The sequence below is a fragment of the Jaculus jaculus genome, chromosome 9 (genome assembly GCF_020740685.1).
Source record: "Jaculus jaculus isolate mJacJac1 chromosome 9, mJacJac1.mat.Y.cur, whole genome shotgun sequence".
Classification (NCBI taxonomy): Eukaryota; Metazoa; Chordata; class Mammalia; order Rodentia; family Dipodidae; genus Jaculus; species Jaculus jaculus.
The window spans coordinates 137,453,536-137,471,352 of NC_059110.1; the positions used below are offsets into that span (position 1 = coordinate 137,453,536).

The 17,817-nt window shown below is 51.3% G+C and overlaps 2 protein-coding genes across 4 annotated transcripts; both read right to left on the minus strand.

Moving 5' to 3' along the window:
* Window positions 1–2,136: 2,136 nt before the first annotated feature.
* Window positions 2,137–10,690, minus strand: Mcrip1 (MAPK regulated corepressor interacting protein 1). Of its 3 annotated transcripts, none has more exons than XM_045159841.1 (5): window positions 10,637–10,690; window positions 3,986–4,041; window positions 3,765–3,883; window positions 3,197–3,298; window positions 2,137–3,027 (listed from the first exon to the last, which is right to left on the minus strand). In XM_045159841.1, exons 2-5 carry the CDS (start codon window positions 3,991–3,993, stop codon window positions 2,963–2,965), a joined length of 294 nt encoding a protein of 97 aa, XP_045015776.1. In that variant the 5' UTR covers window positions 3,994–4,041; window positions 10,637–10,690; the 3' UTR covers window positions 2,137–2,962. The 3 variants fall into 3 exon arrangements, with proteins under 3 accessions (XP_045015776.1, XP_045015774.1, XP_045015775.1); XM_045159839.1 differs by lacking the exon at window positions 10,637–10,690 and adding an exon at window positions 10,207–10,347 and having other exon boundaries at window positions 3,971–4,041; XM_045159840.1 differs by lacking the exon at window positions 10,637–10,690 and adding an exon at window positions 10,207–10,343.
* A 542-nt stretch (window positions 10,691–11,232) lies between these two features.
* Ppp1r27 (protein phosphatase 1 regulatory subunit 27) lies at window positions 11,233–12,090 on the minus strand. The gene is made up of 3 exons (XM_004655064.2): window positions 11,901–12,090; window positions 11,653–11,803; window positions 11,233–11,356 (listed from the first exon to the last, which is right to left on the minus strand). Exons 1-3 carry the CDS (start codon window positions 12,088–12,090, stop codon window positions 11,233–11,235), a joined length of 465 nt encoding a protein of 154 aa, XP_004655121.1.
* Between the last annotated feature and the right edge of the window lie 5,727 nt (window positions 12,091–17,817).

Genomic DNA, 17,817 nt, shown 5'->3' on the forward strand with positions numbered 1-17,817 from the left:
GCAAATGCAAGTTCACACATGCCCAGTAGGCGGTGCTAGCATCTGGAGTTCAATTGCAGTGGCTAAGGCCCTGGCATGCCAATTCTCTCTTTGCCTCTCTCCCCCTCTAAAATAAATGTACTGCTGTATGTATGCCAGGTGGGAAAGGTATATGACTATTGTCCCAGAAAGCTGTTTGTGAAGGAGTTTTGTACATATGTGTGTGTGCATAGTTGGAAGATAGTTTGCATGTAACCTCTGGAATCTGGTGTGAGTGAACACATACTCCTAAAATGATGGAGACTAAGAAAAATGAAGATATGGATAACAATAATCAAGCATCAAACACAGGAAAGTCAAACTGTGACTGGGGAGAGACTTCAAGCCAGAAAAAGGGTCCAGAGAACCTACCTGGGAAGAAAAATATACACTGTAAAAATTATTTTAATAATAATAAAAAAAAGGCCGGAGCCAGATGTGGTGGCACACGCCTTTAATCCTAGCACTTGGGAGGCAGAGGTAGGAGGATCACTGTGAATTCAAAGTCACCCTGAGACTAAATAGTGAATTTTAGGTCACCCTGGGCTGCCTCAACCCCCCCCCCAAAAAAAAATATACTATTGTATATATGTAAGTAGAACAGATTAATGGGGTGAAAAGGCCTAAGTGAGGTCAGGGAAAGAGACTGAGTAAAGGAAAGGTGGGGGGAGGGCTAATCAAAATCTAATATAAATAAATCATATGGAAACCTACTTTTTTGGACAAAGGAACCCTCAAGAGCCATAGATTATTACTAGAAAATGTTCAGTGCCAGGGGTGGGAAACCTTCCAGTGAGTTGTTGGCCAGGGAGGTCCCTGATGACCCCAAAACATTACAGGCCATCACCGAGGCCCTTGATTTCCCACCAGGAATAGATGTTAAGACCCTATTGCTAAAGACTCCACGTGTTTGGGCTGCAAGGCCACTGAGAAATCCTGCTGAAGCTGAGCTGAAAACCTCCATGTAGGCCAGGTGACAGAAAGCTAGAAAAAGCCATGTTGCATGCAGTTCAACAGGAGAGAAAGAAATCACCAGTGAAGATACTCTACAGTGGCCGTGGTGGTGCACGCCTTTAATCCCTGCACTAGGAAGGCTAGAGGTAGGAGGATCACTGTGAGTTCGAGACCACCCTGAGACTACATAATGAATTACTGGTCAGCCTGGGACAGAGACTCTACCTCGAAAAAATAAAATTTGTGCATGGGGTTGGAGAGATGACTCAGTGGTTAAGGTGCTTTTCTGCAAAGTCTACTGACCTGGGTTCAATTCCCCAGTAACCACATGTGTCTGAAGTTCATTTGCAAAGGCTGGAGGTCCTGGCACACCCATTCTGTTTTCTCTCTGCTTGCAAATAAACTGATGCATGATACTTACAGAAACACGCATGGGCTAGAGATGTAATTCCATTAGCAGAGTGGCTGCCTAGTGTGCACAAAGCCAGGGTATGTTAGTGAGCAAGAAACCTGAGCCATGTGTATCTGCCCATCCTGTGCTGGTATCCCCCAAACTGTCCACCTCTCCAGTCTTGACAACTGGGTGAACCACAGCCTAGGACACTGGGGCCTTTCCAAGGCGGCCTCACAGGCTCCGAGGACCAAAGGCCAAGTGCTAGGGAGAGGGGGACTTGGTACCTGGAATAGCCATTTATCACAAGCCCTGTTCTGCCTGTGCCTCCCTGGGGAAACCTGCCCAGTTCACCCTGAGAAGATGTACCCAGGAGCCATTCAAGCTCCCTAATACTCTTCTGGGAAAAAGTGTTCCTGAAATAAATTCTGGTTTGGCTTCTTGGGAGCAGGTATGTTCCAACACTGTTTCCATGTTTGAAGGTCAAATCCTGGGCTCAGCAGCTGCACCTTTATCTGAACAGTGGCAGTCAACTTTTCCCTGCAGGGTCCTACACCATAACACAGAAGATAGGTTCATGCTGATAAAGGGGTTTCCACTGCTTCTGTGGCTCTACATCCAAGCACGGCCTGTTGGGGAGCTTTGTAGCAGACTGATCAACCCAGCCTTCCCCGTGGCGGCCAGGGGCTCAGAGCCTTCACCACAGCCTGCATTCCCAGCCTGGTGCAGCTCTTCACTGCTGGGTGGGGCTGGATAGACCACCAAGAGGTCACTCCCAGTGCCACTGGCCTTTATTCACAGATCATCAGTCTCAGAGCCACATACTTGGCTACCATTGGGCACAAGAAAGGGGCCCTGGTGACCCTCCCAGCACACACCAGAGAGCCAGGACAGGCCTGGAAGCACCATCCCTTCAGGGCTAGCTTTGGTGCCCTGTCCATGGGCACTGTTGTAGCCACAGGGCTGCAAGCCCAGGAGACCAGGCTGGTTGCTAGGGACCCCTTCAGAGAGGCTAGCACTGTCCCAGGCTCAGAGCTGTTACCACTCTGAAACTGAGGCAAGGGGCAGGCTGGACAGTGGGGATGGGAGAAGCTCCCCAAGTGTCCAGGCCAGAAGAACAGCAGGTGTCCATGGGGAAGGAGCCCACACTGTATGTAGGTGGGAATGTAACATGTCCTACTTTCCAGTCACCTCAAGGACAAAATCATTCAGTTCCAGCAGCTAGAGAAAGAACCCCTCTTCTTCCTCCTGTCCTGAAGCAGCCAGGAACAGGGAGATGTGGGGTGGTGGCAGGTGACACCAGAGAGGGTTGGGGTTAGGGTCTCTGGGAGTAGACAGGGTTAGTGCCACCCAAGATGCAGCTGGCAGGGGAACTGGGGGCTGGTAGGGCCAGACCCCTACTCCCTCAGTGACAGGGGCAGCCTGGGATCCCCAGAAAGGAAAAGGAGAGGCCTCAACTATCAATCCTTCTAGGTATGTGGCCCACAGAGCATGTCCCCCTTCCCCCACCCCCCCAGGAACAGAGACCATGGGACAGGAGGAAACCAACATCAAGAGCACCCTGATCTTCTGGAGGCCAGGGGAGGGGTGCCAGGCACTCTAGGACTTCTTGGTGTCCTGCGTGTTCCGACGCTTCAGATCACTCAGGTCAATGGGCTTGAAGGCTGCCAGGGGACAGTGTTGTTAGTACTGGGAGCAGTCCCTCCCCCCCCACCCAGCCCATACCTCTGGAGGCTCTTGATCAGATGCCTTGGAACAGGACAACAGTGCAGGCAGGAAGCCAGTAGCCTTCCCTCCAGCCTCCCCATGGTTGCCTGAGTCAGCCCTACTCACTCTTCAGGCTGGGGTTGGGGACCTTCTCCACATACTCCTCTACTAGGCCCCGCTCGCCACCAGACAGCTGACTGCGCAGGTCTCGCTCCACACCCTGCCAGGCTGCAGCAGACAGAAGGCCATGGGGTCAGTGTCCAAGCCAGCAGTGTCTACTCTTGACGCCAGGTCACCCAGACCCTCCTTTCTCTCAGTAGCACCCCTGCCTCTCCCCCATGGGCAGAGAGTACCCTCTCAAGCCCGCATTCCCACCCTCTTTTGGTGCATCTCCTTGTCTCTACTCTTCCCTTCTCTGCAGTGGCTTATCTGACATCACCCTGGGTCTCTCTGAGCTGCTGAAAACCACCTCTCCCACCTCCTCCACTTGTCCCACCCTAATGTTTCAATCTCAACCACACAGTGTTCATACTGAGTACACCCGAGCTCAACAGTTGCTTGGCTCTCCCCCTTCTTCCACAGGTTCATGACCTGGCTATCCCAAAGGTGTGGCAAGGTTGGTGGGACATCCACCTCCAGGGGGTCAGTGGAGGCAGTGCTGGCTCTGAGGATGAGGAACAGTGCATCTACTCACCTTCATAAATGAAGCGTACATTCTCCTCGTGGGCTGGTGTGAAGATCTCACTGCTGTTGGTGGGAGAGCGGGGGCTACTGTTCCTCTTGCCATTGTAGACAACTCTGGAGACAGGGGAACTAGGGAAACCGACACATAAAAATGGGGATAGGTCCTGGGCAGAGTGGGGACCAACAACCCCACCCCGTAAGTGGAGGCCACCTCACCTGCCTAGAACCCACCTGGTCATCACTGGAGTGTCTGGTCCTAGCACTCTGCTGCACAATCCCTACACCCTCTGAAACAAAAACCCCAGAACACAGGAGTGAGACAGTGTTGCCCCTCCAACAGAGGAAGATTGGCTCTGATGTCTACCAGGGCACTCTTGGGCTGGGGCCCAGGCTGGAACTACCAGTGGGGCTCTGGGTCAGAATATGGATGTGGCAGGGTAAGCCGGAAGGGAGCAGAGGTGTGAGCTGGCCAGACAAAGCTTAACCAGAGCCCCTAAGTGCACACAGTCGGCTACATCTCCCACCCAGCTCCTGCTCTCTGTACTCTGTCACAACAGACCTCACCTCAGCCTGCACAGGTACCAGGCTTAGCATGTGGTTCTACAAAGCCTCAGCCTCCCATCCAAGGGGGATGAACTATGGACCAGTGGACATTTGGCTAAAAGCCCAGCTTCCCTAAGGAAGCTTAGTTCCCTAAGGCCAGAGTAAGTCTGGGCACCAGGGACAGAAGCTAACTAGACTAGGAAAAGGGCTTCTCTGGAGGGAACTGATAGGCCTGACCCAGTGACCAAGACACTGAGGTGTCTACCTCCTGTTTAGAGCACAGGGAATTTTTGCTGCCCTGGTGGGTGTGTTGGTTTGATTCAGGTGTCCCCCATAAACCTAGGTGTTCTGAATGCTAGGTTCCCAACTGGGTGAGGTTTGGGAATTAACGCCTTCTGAAGGCAGTGTAATGTTGGGGGCGGGCTTATGGGTGTCCAGTGTCTGGCACACTCTCCTGTTCCTGTTGTCTACCTGATGTTGGCAGGAGGTAGTGTCCACCCTCCGCTCATGCCATTGTTTTCCCTGCCATCATGGAACTTCCCCTCGAGCCTGTACGCCAAAAGAAATCTCTTTTTTCCCATAAGCTGCTCTTGGTTGGGTGATTTCTACCAGCAATGTGAACCTCATTGCAACAGTGGGGATGTCTATTTTTAGGGTCAAGCTCTCACACTGGCCAGCTGAGGACAGAGTCTAAGGTGAAGAAGTACAGGGTTGGTCCCAAGCCTGGCCTCGCGCTCTAGAGGGGACAACCCCAAATGCTGAGGCTAGGTGAGCCCCAGAAAGGTTTCAGCACAAATGACATCCCTGCCCATTTCCAGGGCTGGGGGCTTGTCTCAAGACTCCTCCTCTGGTCAATGACCCATTATGTAACAATCCACACAGGTGAACACAAGGTAATGGCCAAGGTGAGAACCACCAATGGTGGAAAGGCAATTCCCATGAGGGCTCGAGCAGCCTGTGCCTCCCAGCTCAAAGCGTGCTCAGCCAGTAGCCTGTGCTGCCTGAGACCACAGTTCTCTCCAGGGTTCTCCCCAGAGCATAAGGAAAGCCCTCTGAGATGTGATGATGGTAGGGGAACAAGGTAGGGAAGCTCCTCACAGACCAGGACAGAAAAAGGCAGCAGCCAAATCCCCTTTTTTGCCCAGGGTTGGCTACTCCTTCAGGGAATCCAGCCTTCCAGGTCACCCTCCTCTGGTGCCTCTCCTTACTATGCAGGCTCAGGTAGACATAGCCTCCTGTGGCTTGGCTGGCATCAGACCAGCTGGCAGTGGGGCTTGTGTTTGGTGAAGCAGAGGGAAACCTGAGCATGTTTACTAGCCAGGACTGAGGAAAGCATGATACCAAATGAGCAGGGTCTCTAAAGAAGTGAGTATGGGGCTGGAGAGATGGCTTAGTGGTTAAGCACTTGCCTGTCAAGCCTAAGGACCCTGGTTCGAGGCTCAATTCCCCAGGACCCATGTTAGCCAGATGCACAAGGGGTGCACGCGCCTGGAAGTCCTTTGCAGTGGCTAGAGGCCCTGGCATGCCCATTCTCTATCTATCTATCTGCCTCTTTCTTTCTCTGTCTGTCGCTCTCAAATAAATAAATAAGTAACAAAAAATTAAAAAAAAAAAAAAGAAGTGAGTGTGGAACCAGGTGTGGTGGTGCACACCTTTAATCTCAGCACTCAGGCACTTGGCCAGCAGAGGTAGGAGGAGCGCCTTGAATTCAAGGCTACCCTGAGACTACATAATGAATTCCAGGTCGGCCTGGGCTAGAGTAAAACCCTACCTTGAAAAACAAAACAAAAAAGAAAAAGTGAGTGTGTCAAGGCCTAGGACCACGGAAAGTGCAGTGGGCTGGGGAGAATGGCACAGGCCTGTAGAAGTGCCAGGAATGCTTCAAAAACACCAAGCCCAGTGTGGGAGCGCATGCATTTAATACCAGTATTTGGGAGGCTGAGGTGCAAGGATCAAAGTGACTTCAAGGCCAACCTAGGCTTCAGAGTGAGTTCCAGGTCAGTCTGGGATAGAGTGAGATCCTACCTCAAAACAAGCTACTGAAACAAAATATAACAAACAACAACAAACCAAAAACAAAACAAAACAGAAAAATCACCAAGATGCACATAGAACAGGGCATCTAGGTCACAGGCTGACATTCAGCAACACAGGTAAAGAGGATAGCGGTCTGACTGAGGCCAACTAGGGGACAGAAAGGGGAGACTCCACCTAGTGCACAGCCAAGGAGAGGGCTCTGCTTCCGCGGTCGGGAGCCTGTCCTGAATGCTGCACTAGGCCTTGTGGCTACTGCCAGGGTGGCAACAGGAGACGGGGTCAGGCAAGGCCACTTCAAGGTCCACCAACACCTTCCTGTCCTGTTCTGATTTCCTTCTCTTTCTGGGACAAATATTCCCTCAAAACTTCAGCCATATATATGTAACACACCCCACCAATTCTATCATTTTTGTTTCTTTTTTGATTTTTCAAGGTAGGGCCTGGCTCTAGCCCAGGTTCACTCTGTAGTCAAAGGGTGGCCTCAAACTCAAAAGGAATCCATCTACCTCTGGGATTAAAATCATGTGTCACCATGCCTGGCATTAAAAAAAAAAAAAAGTTTATTTTTTGAGGCAAACCCAACAAGAGTGGCTTTTTTTGTTGTTGTTGTTGTTTGTTTTTAATAATGTGGAGGGAAGGATTGGCACTCCAGAGCCTCCAGCCACTGCAACAGAACTCCAGACATGTGCACCCCCATGTGTAACCTTGCACTGCTTGCATCAGTGTTCATCTTCCTCATGTGGAACCTAGAGAGGCAAACGAGTCCTTTGGCTTTACCTTAACTACTATCTCTCCAGCTGTTTTTAGTTTTTAAAAAATATTTTATTTTAGTTATTTATTAGAGAGAAAAAGAGGCAGAGAGAGGGAGAATGAGCATGCCATGGCCTCCAGCCACTATAAACAAACTCCAGCCACATGTGACACCTTCGGCATCTGGCTTCCATGAGTACTGGGGAATAAAACCCGGATCCTCAGTCTTCACAGGCAAGTTCCTTAAACACTAAGCCATCTCTCCAGCCCCCCCCCACTTTTTGTTGTTTATAAAAAGGGTTTCATGTAGCCCAGGCTAGCCTCAAATTCACTATGTAGCTAAGGGTAGCTTTGGCTCTTGATCATCCTGCCTCTGCCTCTCAAGTGCTGGAATTCTGCATGAGCACCATAATGCTGTGCTCAACCCCTCAACACGTTTTCTCTGTATTTTTGAAACTGGGTTCACCTGGAAGCTCGCATCATCAAAGTTTGGCAGCATTTCCCCCCTCTTTATTTGCAATATGAGAGTTAAATCTAGGCCCTTGTGTATGCTAGGCAACCATTCTATTTCTGAGTTATATCTTAAGCACTCTTTCTATCTTTTTTTGTTTTGTTTTTGATTTTTTGAGGTAGGTTCTCCCTCTTGCCCAGGCTGACCTGGAATTCACAATGTAGTCTCAGGGTGGCCTCAAACTCATGGTGATCCTCTTACCTCTGCCTCCCCAGGATTAAAGGCATGCACCACCACTACCGGCAACTAAAAACGATCTTTTTTATTTATTTATTTATTTATTTTGTTTTTTTTTTTGAGGTAGGGTCTCACTCTGGCTCAGGCTGACCTGGAATTCACTATGTAGTCTCAGGGTGGCCTTGAACTCTCGGCGATCCTCCTACCTCTGCCTCCCGAGTGCTGGGATTAAAGGCGTGCGCCACCACACCCGGCTAAAAACGATCTTTTTTTAAAAAGAAAGAATTCCAGGTCAGCCTGGGCTAGAGTGAGACCCTACCCCGAAAAACAATAAAAAAAGATCTTTTTTAGCCAGGTGTGATATACACGTGTATACACACACACATTTGAGAGGGACAGAGAGAAAGAGGGAAATAAAGAGAATGGGTGTACCAGGGCCTCCTGCCACTGCAAACAAATTCCAGATGCATGCATCTTCTGCATCTAGCTTTATGTGTATAGTGGGGAACTGAACACAGGTCATTAGGCTTTGCAGGCAAGTACCTTAATTGCTGAGCCATCTCTTCAGCCCCTCCTTCTTAAAATATTTATTTGCAAGCAGACAGAGACAGACACAGAGAAAGAGCATCAGCACACCAAGGTCTCTAGCCATTGCAAAGAACTCCAGGTCCATTTTGTGCATCTGACTTTACATGGGTAGTAGGGAATTGTTTCTGTTTTTTCGAGGAAGTGTCTTGCTCTAGACGAAGTTGACCTGGAATTCAAGATGTAGTCTCAGGGTAGAACTCATGGCAATCCTCCTACCTCAGCTTCCCAAGTGCTGGGATTAAAGGCATGCGCCACCACACCCAGCAGTACTGGGGAATTGAACCCGGGTTATTAGCCTTTGTAGGCAAGCACCTTAACAGCTAAGTGATCTCTCCAGCTCCCTTTTTTTCTTATTTATTTGAGAGAGAGAGGCAGACAGCAAAAATGGATATGCCAGGGCCTCCAGCTGCTGCAAACGAACTCCATACACATGCACCACCTTGTGCATCTGGCTTACGTGGGTCCTGGGGAATCAAACCTGGGCAAGCCCCTTAAGTGCTAAGCCATCTCTCCAGTCCCCTATTTTTCTTTTTCTTTTCTTTTTGTGTGTTTCTTGCTTTTTGTTTTTTTCAAGGTAGGGTCTCACTGTAGCTCAGGCTGACCTGGAATTCAAGTCTCAGGGTGACCTTGAACTCACTCTGATCTCTTACCTTTGCCTCCCAAGTGCTAGGATTAAAGGAGTGCACCACCATGCCCAGCCTATTTTTCTTTTTGAGATAGCATCTCTGTCAGTTGCCTAGGCTGGCCTTGAACTTACTGTCACCAAAGCAGGCCTTAAACTTTTATATTTTGGGGGGAGGGTCTGAGGTAGGGTTTCACTGCAACTCAGGCTGACCTGGAATTCATATGTATTCCCAGGGTGGCCTCTAACTCCTGGTGATCCTTCTACCTCTGCCTCCCAAGTGCTGGGATTAAAGGTGTGAGACACCATGCCCCGTTGTAGCCTTGAATTTTTGATCTTCCTGCCTCAACCTCTTGAGTTAGAATTACAAATCTGTGCCACCAATCTTGGCTTTTTTTGTTTGTTTGTTTAAATATTTATTTGCACACGGACAGAGGAGGGAGGAAAGAGAAAAAGAGGGGGAGAGAATGAATGAACGAGAATGGACGTGCCAGCCACTGCAAATTAACTCCAGACGCATGTACCACTTTGTACATCTGAATTACGTAGGTACTGGGGAATCAAATCCAGGTCATTAGGTTTTGCAGACATGCACCTTAACTGCTGAGCGCTCTCCAGCCCTTTTGTTTTTTCTTAATAAGGCACCAAATATAATGGTGGCATCTCAGCGATCACTCTCCTCAGTGCCAGTTTCCTGGCTCAGAGACCCCCTCCACTGATATGCTCTACCTGTTGCAGAACCCTCCTCCTTCCCCTAACTCTGGCTGGCAGCAAGAACTTCCTGAAACCCTTTTAATGCACTTAAAGGAGTTATCTACTGTCATCCAGGCCGTCCGGTTACTTGTTACTATCACCCAGCCTCAACCATGTTATGTATTCTGCAGAGAGCCACTTTCAGCTCCACTCCCTGACCTTCCACTTGCAGGCTCCAACTTTTCTGAGCCCTTCTTTCTTTCCACGCTTCTTGCTCCATCCTCTTTAGTTGAGACCGCTGGGAAATGACTGACCAACCAAGCAAGGCCACTCCTTCAGGGTGAGGGAGGCAAGTCACCAGACTTGAGATATGTCCGCAGAAAGCGGGACTCACTGAAAACCCTGGCTTCCCGCGGTCCGGCTGCCCCAGCCCACTTCTCGCCCTCAGAGGGTCCTGAGCACTCTCACCCACCCGACCCCACTCAGGCTGTCCCTCAGCCCGGAAGTGTGGGGGTCCAGCGGGAAGCCCACCTCGTCCGGGTCGTCTATGCGGGAAGCAGGGCTGCTGTGGTCATCACCCCGTGCAGCCCCTGGGCTCGCCGCGGGCAGGCCTGGACCTGCGCACCTCCACAGCGGCGGGGCGGGTAACGGGCAACGGAGCTGGGGGCGGGGCGCACCCGAGAGCCGGGAAGCAGCGCGGGGACCCCGGGCGTCAGCTCGCCTTGAGCCCGGGAGAGCCCCGGGGGCCGCCGCCACGTCCGCGCCCCGCCGCGGGCCCCACGCCGAGGAATCGGCCCCGGCCCTCCTCGCGCCCGGCCCGGCGACCAGGCGACACCAGGGCGGGGCGGGCCAGGTCCCTGGAGCCGCGCCCGGCCGCCCGCCCCGCCCCGCCCCGCCCCGCTCCGCTCGCCCGGCCCGGCCCGGCCGCCCGCCCCGCCCGGCCGGCCCGCGCCTCTCTCACCTCGCCCGCCTCGCCGCCCCGCCGCCGCCGCTGCCAGGCAGGCCGGAAGTGACGGCAGCGCGCAGGCGCAGCGCCGCGCCACGTGATCGCGGGCGCCGGCGCGGCTGGGTGCGGCGACGCCGGGTCTGCGGAGCGAGGGATGGGGAGGAAGACTCACAGCCGGTGGTCGCCTCCCCATGACCGTGCCTCCGGCGTTCCCCAGCGGGCGGCCAGGGACGGTGACCGGGCTGAGGTGGGGGTCCTAGGGCTGGGACCCCGCTTCCTGCGCCCCCATCCAGCCCTGGCCGGCGCAAGGCTCCCACCCTACGACCTGCGCGACCACGGACCCCGCACAGCGAGTACCGCAGGCCCCACCGCGGGCTAGGAAGTCTCGTTTATTGAAAAAGTAAAAAGTCACAATTAGAAAAAATAAAAAGCCTGGAGAAAAAGCCAGGCCAGAGAAATGGGTATAGGAACTAAGGGGTAGTGTCCCACCACAGGTCCTTTGCAGCCTTGCAGCCTCGCCGGCCCATTAAACGAGCATACCCTGGCCCCTGGGGCAAGGTGCTTGCCACTTCAGGAAGGTATAAGCCCGGTCCCCCCAGGGCAGGGCTAGCTCAGTCCATGCTGGTTCCTTTGAAGAGCTCCACCAGGTCCTTGAAGTCTGGGTCAATGAGGTCGGAGGGCAGGTCACCGTCATCGTTAGCTGCATCGCGGTCGGCCCCCAGGGAGATGAGGTATCTAGGGTGCAAGGGCAGCCTGTTTGAAGCCCGCTTAGCCCACCTCAGTGCAGACAGCTGGAGTTCTGGGGTCCTTTTTTTTTTTTTTTCCAGTCAGTGCAATGAGGAAGAAACTTAACCCTCCGGAGGCTATGGTCACATTTTCCAGCTTGTTCTACTATGACAATAGGATACAAACAATGCCAAAAAGTCCTCAGGGTTCCTGCCTACACCCCTAGGGCTAACTTTCAAGAGTCTACACAACTGAGGTCTGGAAAGGTTGAGATGAGGCCTCTAAAACTCATTCTATCATCTCACCTGGCTATGTCGGGATACCCATCACTGCAGGCGATGTGCAAAGGTGTCCATCCTGTCTCATCACGTTGGTGAATGTCAGCCCCGTATTTAACCAGCAACTTCACACACTCCAGGTTTCCAGAAAGCACAGCTTCATGCAGAGCAGCCAGACCTGGGCAGGGAGGAGGACGGGGGTCAAGGTTGTACCCCTCTGCACAGGCCTCCTGCAGCCTCACAGACCTGCAGCCATTACCTTAGTGTTCACGCACCTGAAGGATGAATGGTGTCCAGGGACACTTTCCGAGCCCTGATAAAGCGCCCCACCTGCTCCAAGTCACCTTGGCGGATGTGGTCCAAGAACAGGACATCATTGGGAAAATGCACACTACGATCAGCCAACAGCCGCCTTCGCCGCTGCCGGGGACTGTAGCGAGCATAGCGGGTGGTTCTGCTGGGCATCCTGGGGACTAGCTGGCCTGCTCTGGGGATCCTACTGCACTGGGGTGTGAGGTGATGAGTAAGTCTGCCAGACTAGATAAGTGTGCAGGCTTGTCTGTCTTGACAGACGCTTCAATTCTAGCTTATATAGGGCTTTGGGGGCTATATAAAGCTGCGCAGTCATGCTCGTGGACGCGAGGGCCTGAAAGTGAGCTGTTACCCCTCCCTATGCACAGGATCATGTTTAGTGGCTCATCTTTCAGCACACCTGTTGCTACGTCCGGCCAGAGGGGTCAGATCCTTCCTGGCTACTGCTCCCTGCCTGCAGCTGGACCTAGAAGGTGCCTTACAGAGGACAGGCGAAGGACTAGGACAGAGCCCATGAGGAAGGCCATAGCATGTGAGCTCAGGGACATCAGGAGTGCCTGAGCTTGAGGATAACTCACCTGTCTTCCCTTACATCTGAGGGGAATAGACCATCACCATAAAGGAGGCCCCATCCGTGTCCATTCCCCATTTGCCACTCCCACCTTCTCTCACAGCTCTAGCCATTTCCCAACGGTGCCTTGAGGTCACAGCCTGCTCCCTGCTCGGAAACCTGCTGCTGCCCACTCTGGGAATCTTACCTCTCTGGGCCAATTCTGTGCAGCTGCCTCTGCATATTTTACCCACCCCATCCCCACATTCACGTCTGTTTACCACCCTGTCTCCTGGCTCTGGGTTCTGGACATGTTGCCCAGGTGCTCATCCTGAAGGTGACATCCAGCCTGGTCCCCAGAAATAGTGACTATTGCACATGAAGGATGAAAATTAGCCCCTTTTGTTGACACATCGCACCCTGAGACTACATCATGAATTCCAGGTCAGCCTGGGCTAGAGTGAGACCCTACCTCAAAAAAAAAAAAAAAAAGAAGAAGAAGAAGAAGAAAAAAGAAAGAATGAGTGCATTAGGGCCTCCTGCTGCAGCAAATGAACTATAGATGAAGACACATGACAGTATGTTGCACACCCGTTCATGTCACACACAAAGTCATGGTCCATCGGCCGGAGAACTTCATTGACTGAAGCCTCTTTGCCTGGTAAGAATGTGTCCACACGCCTCACAGCCCAGGCATTTGGGATGTGCCCTGATCTGAGCACCCCAGAAGCATAGTCAGGCCCTGCTGGGGGGGGGGTGTGGGTTGTAGTTCCACATCTCTGCATCTGCAAAGGCTCAGTTGTAACTCCTGGACACTTAGGAGGAGTCAGGTACCATTTCTTCTGACTTGTTCACACCAAATCAACAGACTTAGTGTTCTGCACTATAGTCAGGTGACAGAACCCCTCTGTGATGTGACAATTGCCTTTTCTCATGTGGCAAAGTTCTGTCTGGGGTCATATGTATACATGTGGATACAGGTACACCAACCCAGTGACCTGGAAGCAGCAGTGAGGGACCTGGCCACTCTTGAATTGGCCTGAGCATGTCTATAAGGTGAGCTATTGGGGCTCTGGCCCATCCTGCTAGTGGTGAACCACAAGAGCATGATGATTGGTAGCTTTGGGGTTCCATTTGGATCTGAGAAAGGTACAGTCCTGGAAGGCTTCCAGCCTCCAGCCATCTCCCAGAAAGCTTTTGCCCCGGCAGGTTCCCAGGAGCCTGCATTCCCAGTGAGGATGAGGATGAGGCCTGGTGCAGCTCACCTTGAGGGCTTTCACAGGAGCAGCTGTGGGCTGTCCAACCACCTATGGTGGACAAAGCCTAAGCTGTGTGGCTTTGTCCCCCACACTCTGTCAGTATGAGCATGTGAGGTGATTTGGTATGTTATTTACAACAGAACAGAATTCTGATACATGGCACACTCCTGTAATCCCAGCACTTGGAAGACAGAAGTAGGAGGATTACCATGAGTTTGAGGCCAGCCTCCACTACATAGTGAATTCTGGGTCATTCCGGGCTAAAGTGAGACCCTACTTAGGAAAAAATAAAAAGAAAAAGCGTGGCCAGGCATGGTGGCACATGCTTTTAATCCCAGCACTCAGGAGGCAGAGGTGGGAGGATCACCATGAGTTCAAGGCCACTCTGAGAACCAAAAACCAAAAACAAACACCCCTCCCCCCCCACACACACATAATCCTATACACACAAGCACACATACACATAAAGATTAGCAAAAGGTTACCATCCAACATTTTTCTTTTTTGGGTATTTTGTTTTGTTTTTTGAGGTAAGTTATTTCTCTAGTTCAGGCTGACCTGAAATTTACTATGAAGTCTCAGGGTGGCCTCGAATTTATGGCGATTCTCCTGCCTCTGCCTTCCAAGTGCTGTAATTAAAGGTCAGGCTTCATCCAACATTTTTGTTTGTTTTGTAGTCCTGACTGGCCTGGAAAAATCTGTGTGCAGCCTAGATGGCCTCAAACTAATCCTCTTGCCTCAGCTTCCTACCAAGCCTAGCTTCAACTTTAACAACTTGAATGAATGGTGGCTCATGACTATAGTCCCAGCACTTGGGAGGCAGAGGTAGGAGAATTATAAATTTAGGGCCATTTTAGATTACCTAGTGAATTCCAGGCCAGCCTGAAATACAATGACATCCTGTTTCAAAAAACAAAAAGGGCCAGGCATGGTGGCATACACCTTTAATGCCAGTACTTGGGAGGCAGAGGTAGGAGGATCACCATGAATTTGAGGCCACCCTGAGACTACATAGTAAATTCCAGGTCAGCCTGGGCTAGAGAAGACCCTAACTTGAAAAACAAAACAAAAGGGCTGGAGAGATGGCTTAACAGTTGATCTTGCCTGTGAAGCCTAAGTACCCGTTTCAAGGCTCGATTCCCCAGAACCCACATTAGCCAGATGCACAAGGGGGCACATGTATCTGGAGTTCGTTTGCAGTGGCTGGTGGTCCTGGTGCGCCCATTCTCCACCCCCCCTCTGTCACTCTCAAGTAAATTAATAAAAATAAATTAAAAAAAATTAAAATGACACCTGGAGAAATGGCTTAGCAGTTAAGGTGCTTGCCTGTGAAGCCTAAGGACCCAGGTTTGATTGATTCTCTAGGACCCACATTAAGTGTGATGCACAAAGTGTCGCATGCGTCTAGAGTTCATTTGTAGTGGCTGGAGGCCCTGGTGTTCCCATTTTCTCTCCCAAATACATACATACATATATATGGAGATCCTCTTATTTCTTCCTCCCACACAGCTCTTCGTAAATAAAATATTTTAAAAAGGAGCTGAAGCCAGGCATGGTGACACATGCCTTTAATCTCAGCACTTGAGAGGCAGAGGTAAGAGGATTGCAGTGAGTTTGAGGCCACCCTGAGACTAGATAGTGAATTCTAGGTCAGCCTGGCCTAGAGCAAGACCCAGCCTCCTAGAAAAACCAAAAAAAAAAAAAAAAAAAAAAGAGCTGGAAAGATGGTTCAGCAGTTAAAAGCACTTGCTTGCAAAGTCTTATGCCCTGAGTTCAATTCCCCAGGACCCATGTAGCCAGATGCACAAGGGAGCACATGCATCTGGAGTTCATTTGCAGTGGCTGGCCCGTTCTTTCTCTCTGCCTCTTCCTCTCTCTCTCAAATAAATAAATAATAATAATAATAATAAAACAGTCCAAATGGGTGTGGTGGTGCAACCTTTAGTCCCAGCACTTTGGAGCCTAAACTACGATTATAGTGAGTTCAAGACCAGTTTGGCACTAGAGTTCTAGGTCAGCTTGGGTTAGGGTGAGACCCTCCCTTAACCAACAACAAAGTCCCCCCAAAGCCAAGCATGTTTGCACATCTGGAATCTATGTATTCTGGAAGCTGAGGCTAGAGGATTGCTATGAATTTGAGACCAGCCTGGCTTCCATAGTGAGTTCCAGGCCAGCAGAGGTGACATGATAGTTTTGACATGTCTCAAAAAGAAAAAAAAAAAAAATTCAACAAATGCCACCAGCGAGTGGTGAGCTGCATGAAACAATGTTCGTGGACTGGAAGGAGAGTCAACCCAAGCCCCAGGGCAAGCTCCAAGGCAAGAGCACCATAGGGCTGGTTGTGCCCTGGCCTCAGGTCTTTTATTTTATTTTATTTATTTGCAAGCAGAGTGAGATAGAAGAGACAGAGAGAATGGGCATGCCAGGGCTTCCAACCATTGCAAATGAACCCAGATGCATGTGTCACTTTGTGCATCTGGTCTTACATGGGCAGTGGGGAATTGAACCTGGGTTGGACTTTGCAGGCAAGCACCTTAATCGCTGAGCCATCTCTCCAGCCCTCAGGTCTCTTTATATGGTGCCAAGGCAGTGGTTTCTGGCTACCTGTTGAGAAAGGGGTGGTGGTGGCAGGGAGACTGGGAAGTCCCAAGCTGCTAAGCCTTCACCACTTCCCCCCAGAGCCTTCAAAGCTGTCTTGCTAATCCACTGGCCCAGCCAGAGAGGTTTTGGATACCACCCCACAGCCTCCAGGGACAGGAATGCACTCATCAGCTGCTTCTGCAAAAGGGGAAAGGTATCTGTGACTCACTCCACTCCGAGGAGCGCGTGACAGTGGTGGTTGTCTGAGCTTTCTATCCAGAGGCCAGGTCCCCTGCACAGCTGGGCAGCAGGGTCACACACCCCTGTCTCTTGACCAGGCAGTGTAGCACACCTTTCAGCTTTGACTGGAGACAGTCCCTTTCTCACAGCCCTGCTGGATCATCCTATGTCTCCCCTGTAGGTGAGACAGTCTTTCTCATACTCAGTCCCAAGTGCCTGTGCCTGTTTTAATGTGGTCATGTTCCATTGTGTTGGCAGAACCCCAGGACTCTGCTGAGATTTCTGGAGCTGAACTTTCTGGAAACCTGTCTCATCACAGGTCACTGAGTGCCAATGAAGCAGTGTGACCAGAAGGAAGACCCAACAATTACCCAAGTTCGATTCCCCAGGAACCACGTTAGCCAGATGCACAAGGGGTCGCACATGTCTGGAGTTTGTTTGCAGTGGCTGGAGGACCTGGCACGCCCATTCTCTCTCTCTCCCTCTGTCAGATAAATTAAAATATTAAAAATAAAGAGCCAGGCAGGGCTGGAGAGATGGCTTAGCGGTTAAGCGCTTGCCTGTGAAGCCTAAGGACCCCGGTGCGAGGCTCAATTCCCCAGGACCCACGTTAGCCAGATGCACAAGGGGGCACACGTGTCTGGAGTTTGTTTGCAGTGGCTGGAAGCCCTGGCGCACCCATTCTCTCTCTCTCTCTGTTGCTCTCAAATAAATAAATAAAAATAAAATAAAAAAGAGCCAGGCATGGTGGCACATGCCTTTAATCCCAGCACTGGGGAGACAGAGGTAGGAGGATCACTGTAGTGAATCCCAGGTCAGCCTGGGCTAGAGCGACACCCTACCTCAAAAAACAAAACAAAAAAAGAAAAGAATGAGCCACATTAGGATAGTGGCCAAAAGAATGGGTCCTCACCCCTCTGGATATCTGCAGCTGTAGAGCTCGGATTACAGACAGAAGCAGCCCTGGATCTGTGAGGGCCTGTATAAAGAGCAGGATGGGATAACCACTACCCATTCCCTGGACAACTGCACTTGCTGAGCCCTTTGGTCAGCACAAGCAGTCATACATGAGCAGCTCTCTGAAGTCATGGACATGAGCAGGAGAGGACCCAGGAATCCTGGTGGATTTTCTGCTCCAGGAAGCACACATGTATGGAACATTGGCAGGGCTCCTTAGAACCCTGGTGAGGCTGACCTCAGGTGGCCTGTGGCTCCACTGCCACCCTCACCCTCCCTCTTGCCTGCACTTCC

Coding starts and splice junctions, on each gene's coding strand:
- Ppp1r27 (XM_004655064.2), bottom strand. CDS start 12,090: ATGCCCAGCAGAACCACCCGCTATGCTCGCTACAGTCCCCGGCAGCGG. Junction 11,804..11,900: donor GGACACCATTCATCCTTCAG/GTGCGTGAACAC, acceptor CTCCCTGCCCAG/GTCTGGCTGCTCTGCATGAA. Junction 11,357..11,652: donor GGGTATCCCGACATAGCCAG/GTGAGATGATAG, acceptor CTTGCACCCTAG/ATACCTCATCTCCCTGGGGG.
- Mcrip1 (XM_045159839.1), bottom strand. CDS start 3,993: ATGACCAGGTGGGTTCTAGGCAG. Junction 3,884..3,970: donor ACCAGGTGGGTTCTAGGCAG/GTGAGGTGGCCT, acceptor CGGTTTCCCTAG/TTCCCCTGTCTCCAGAGTTG. Junction 3,028..3,196: donor CCCCAACCCCAGCCTGAAGA/GTGAGTAGGGCT, acceptor GTCCCCTGGCAG/CCTTCAAGCCCATTGACCTG.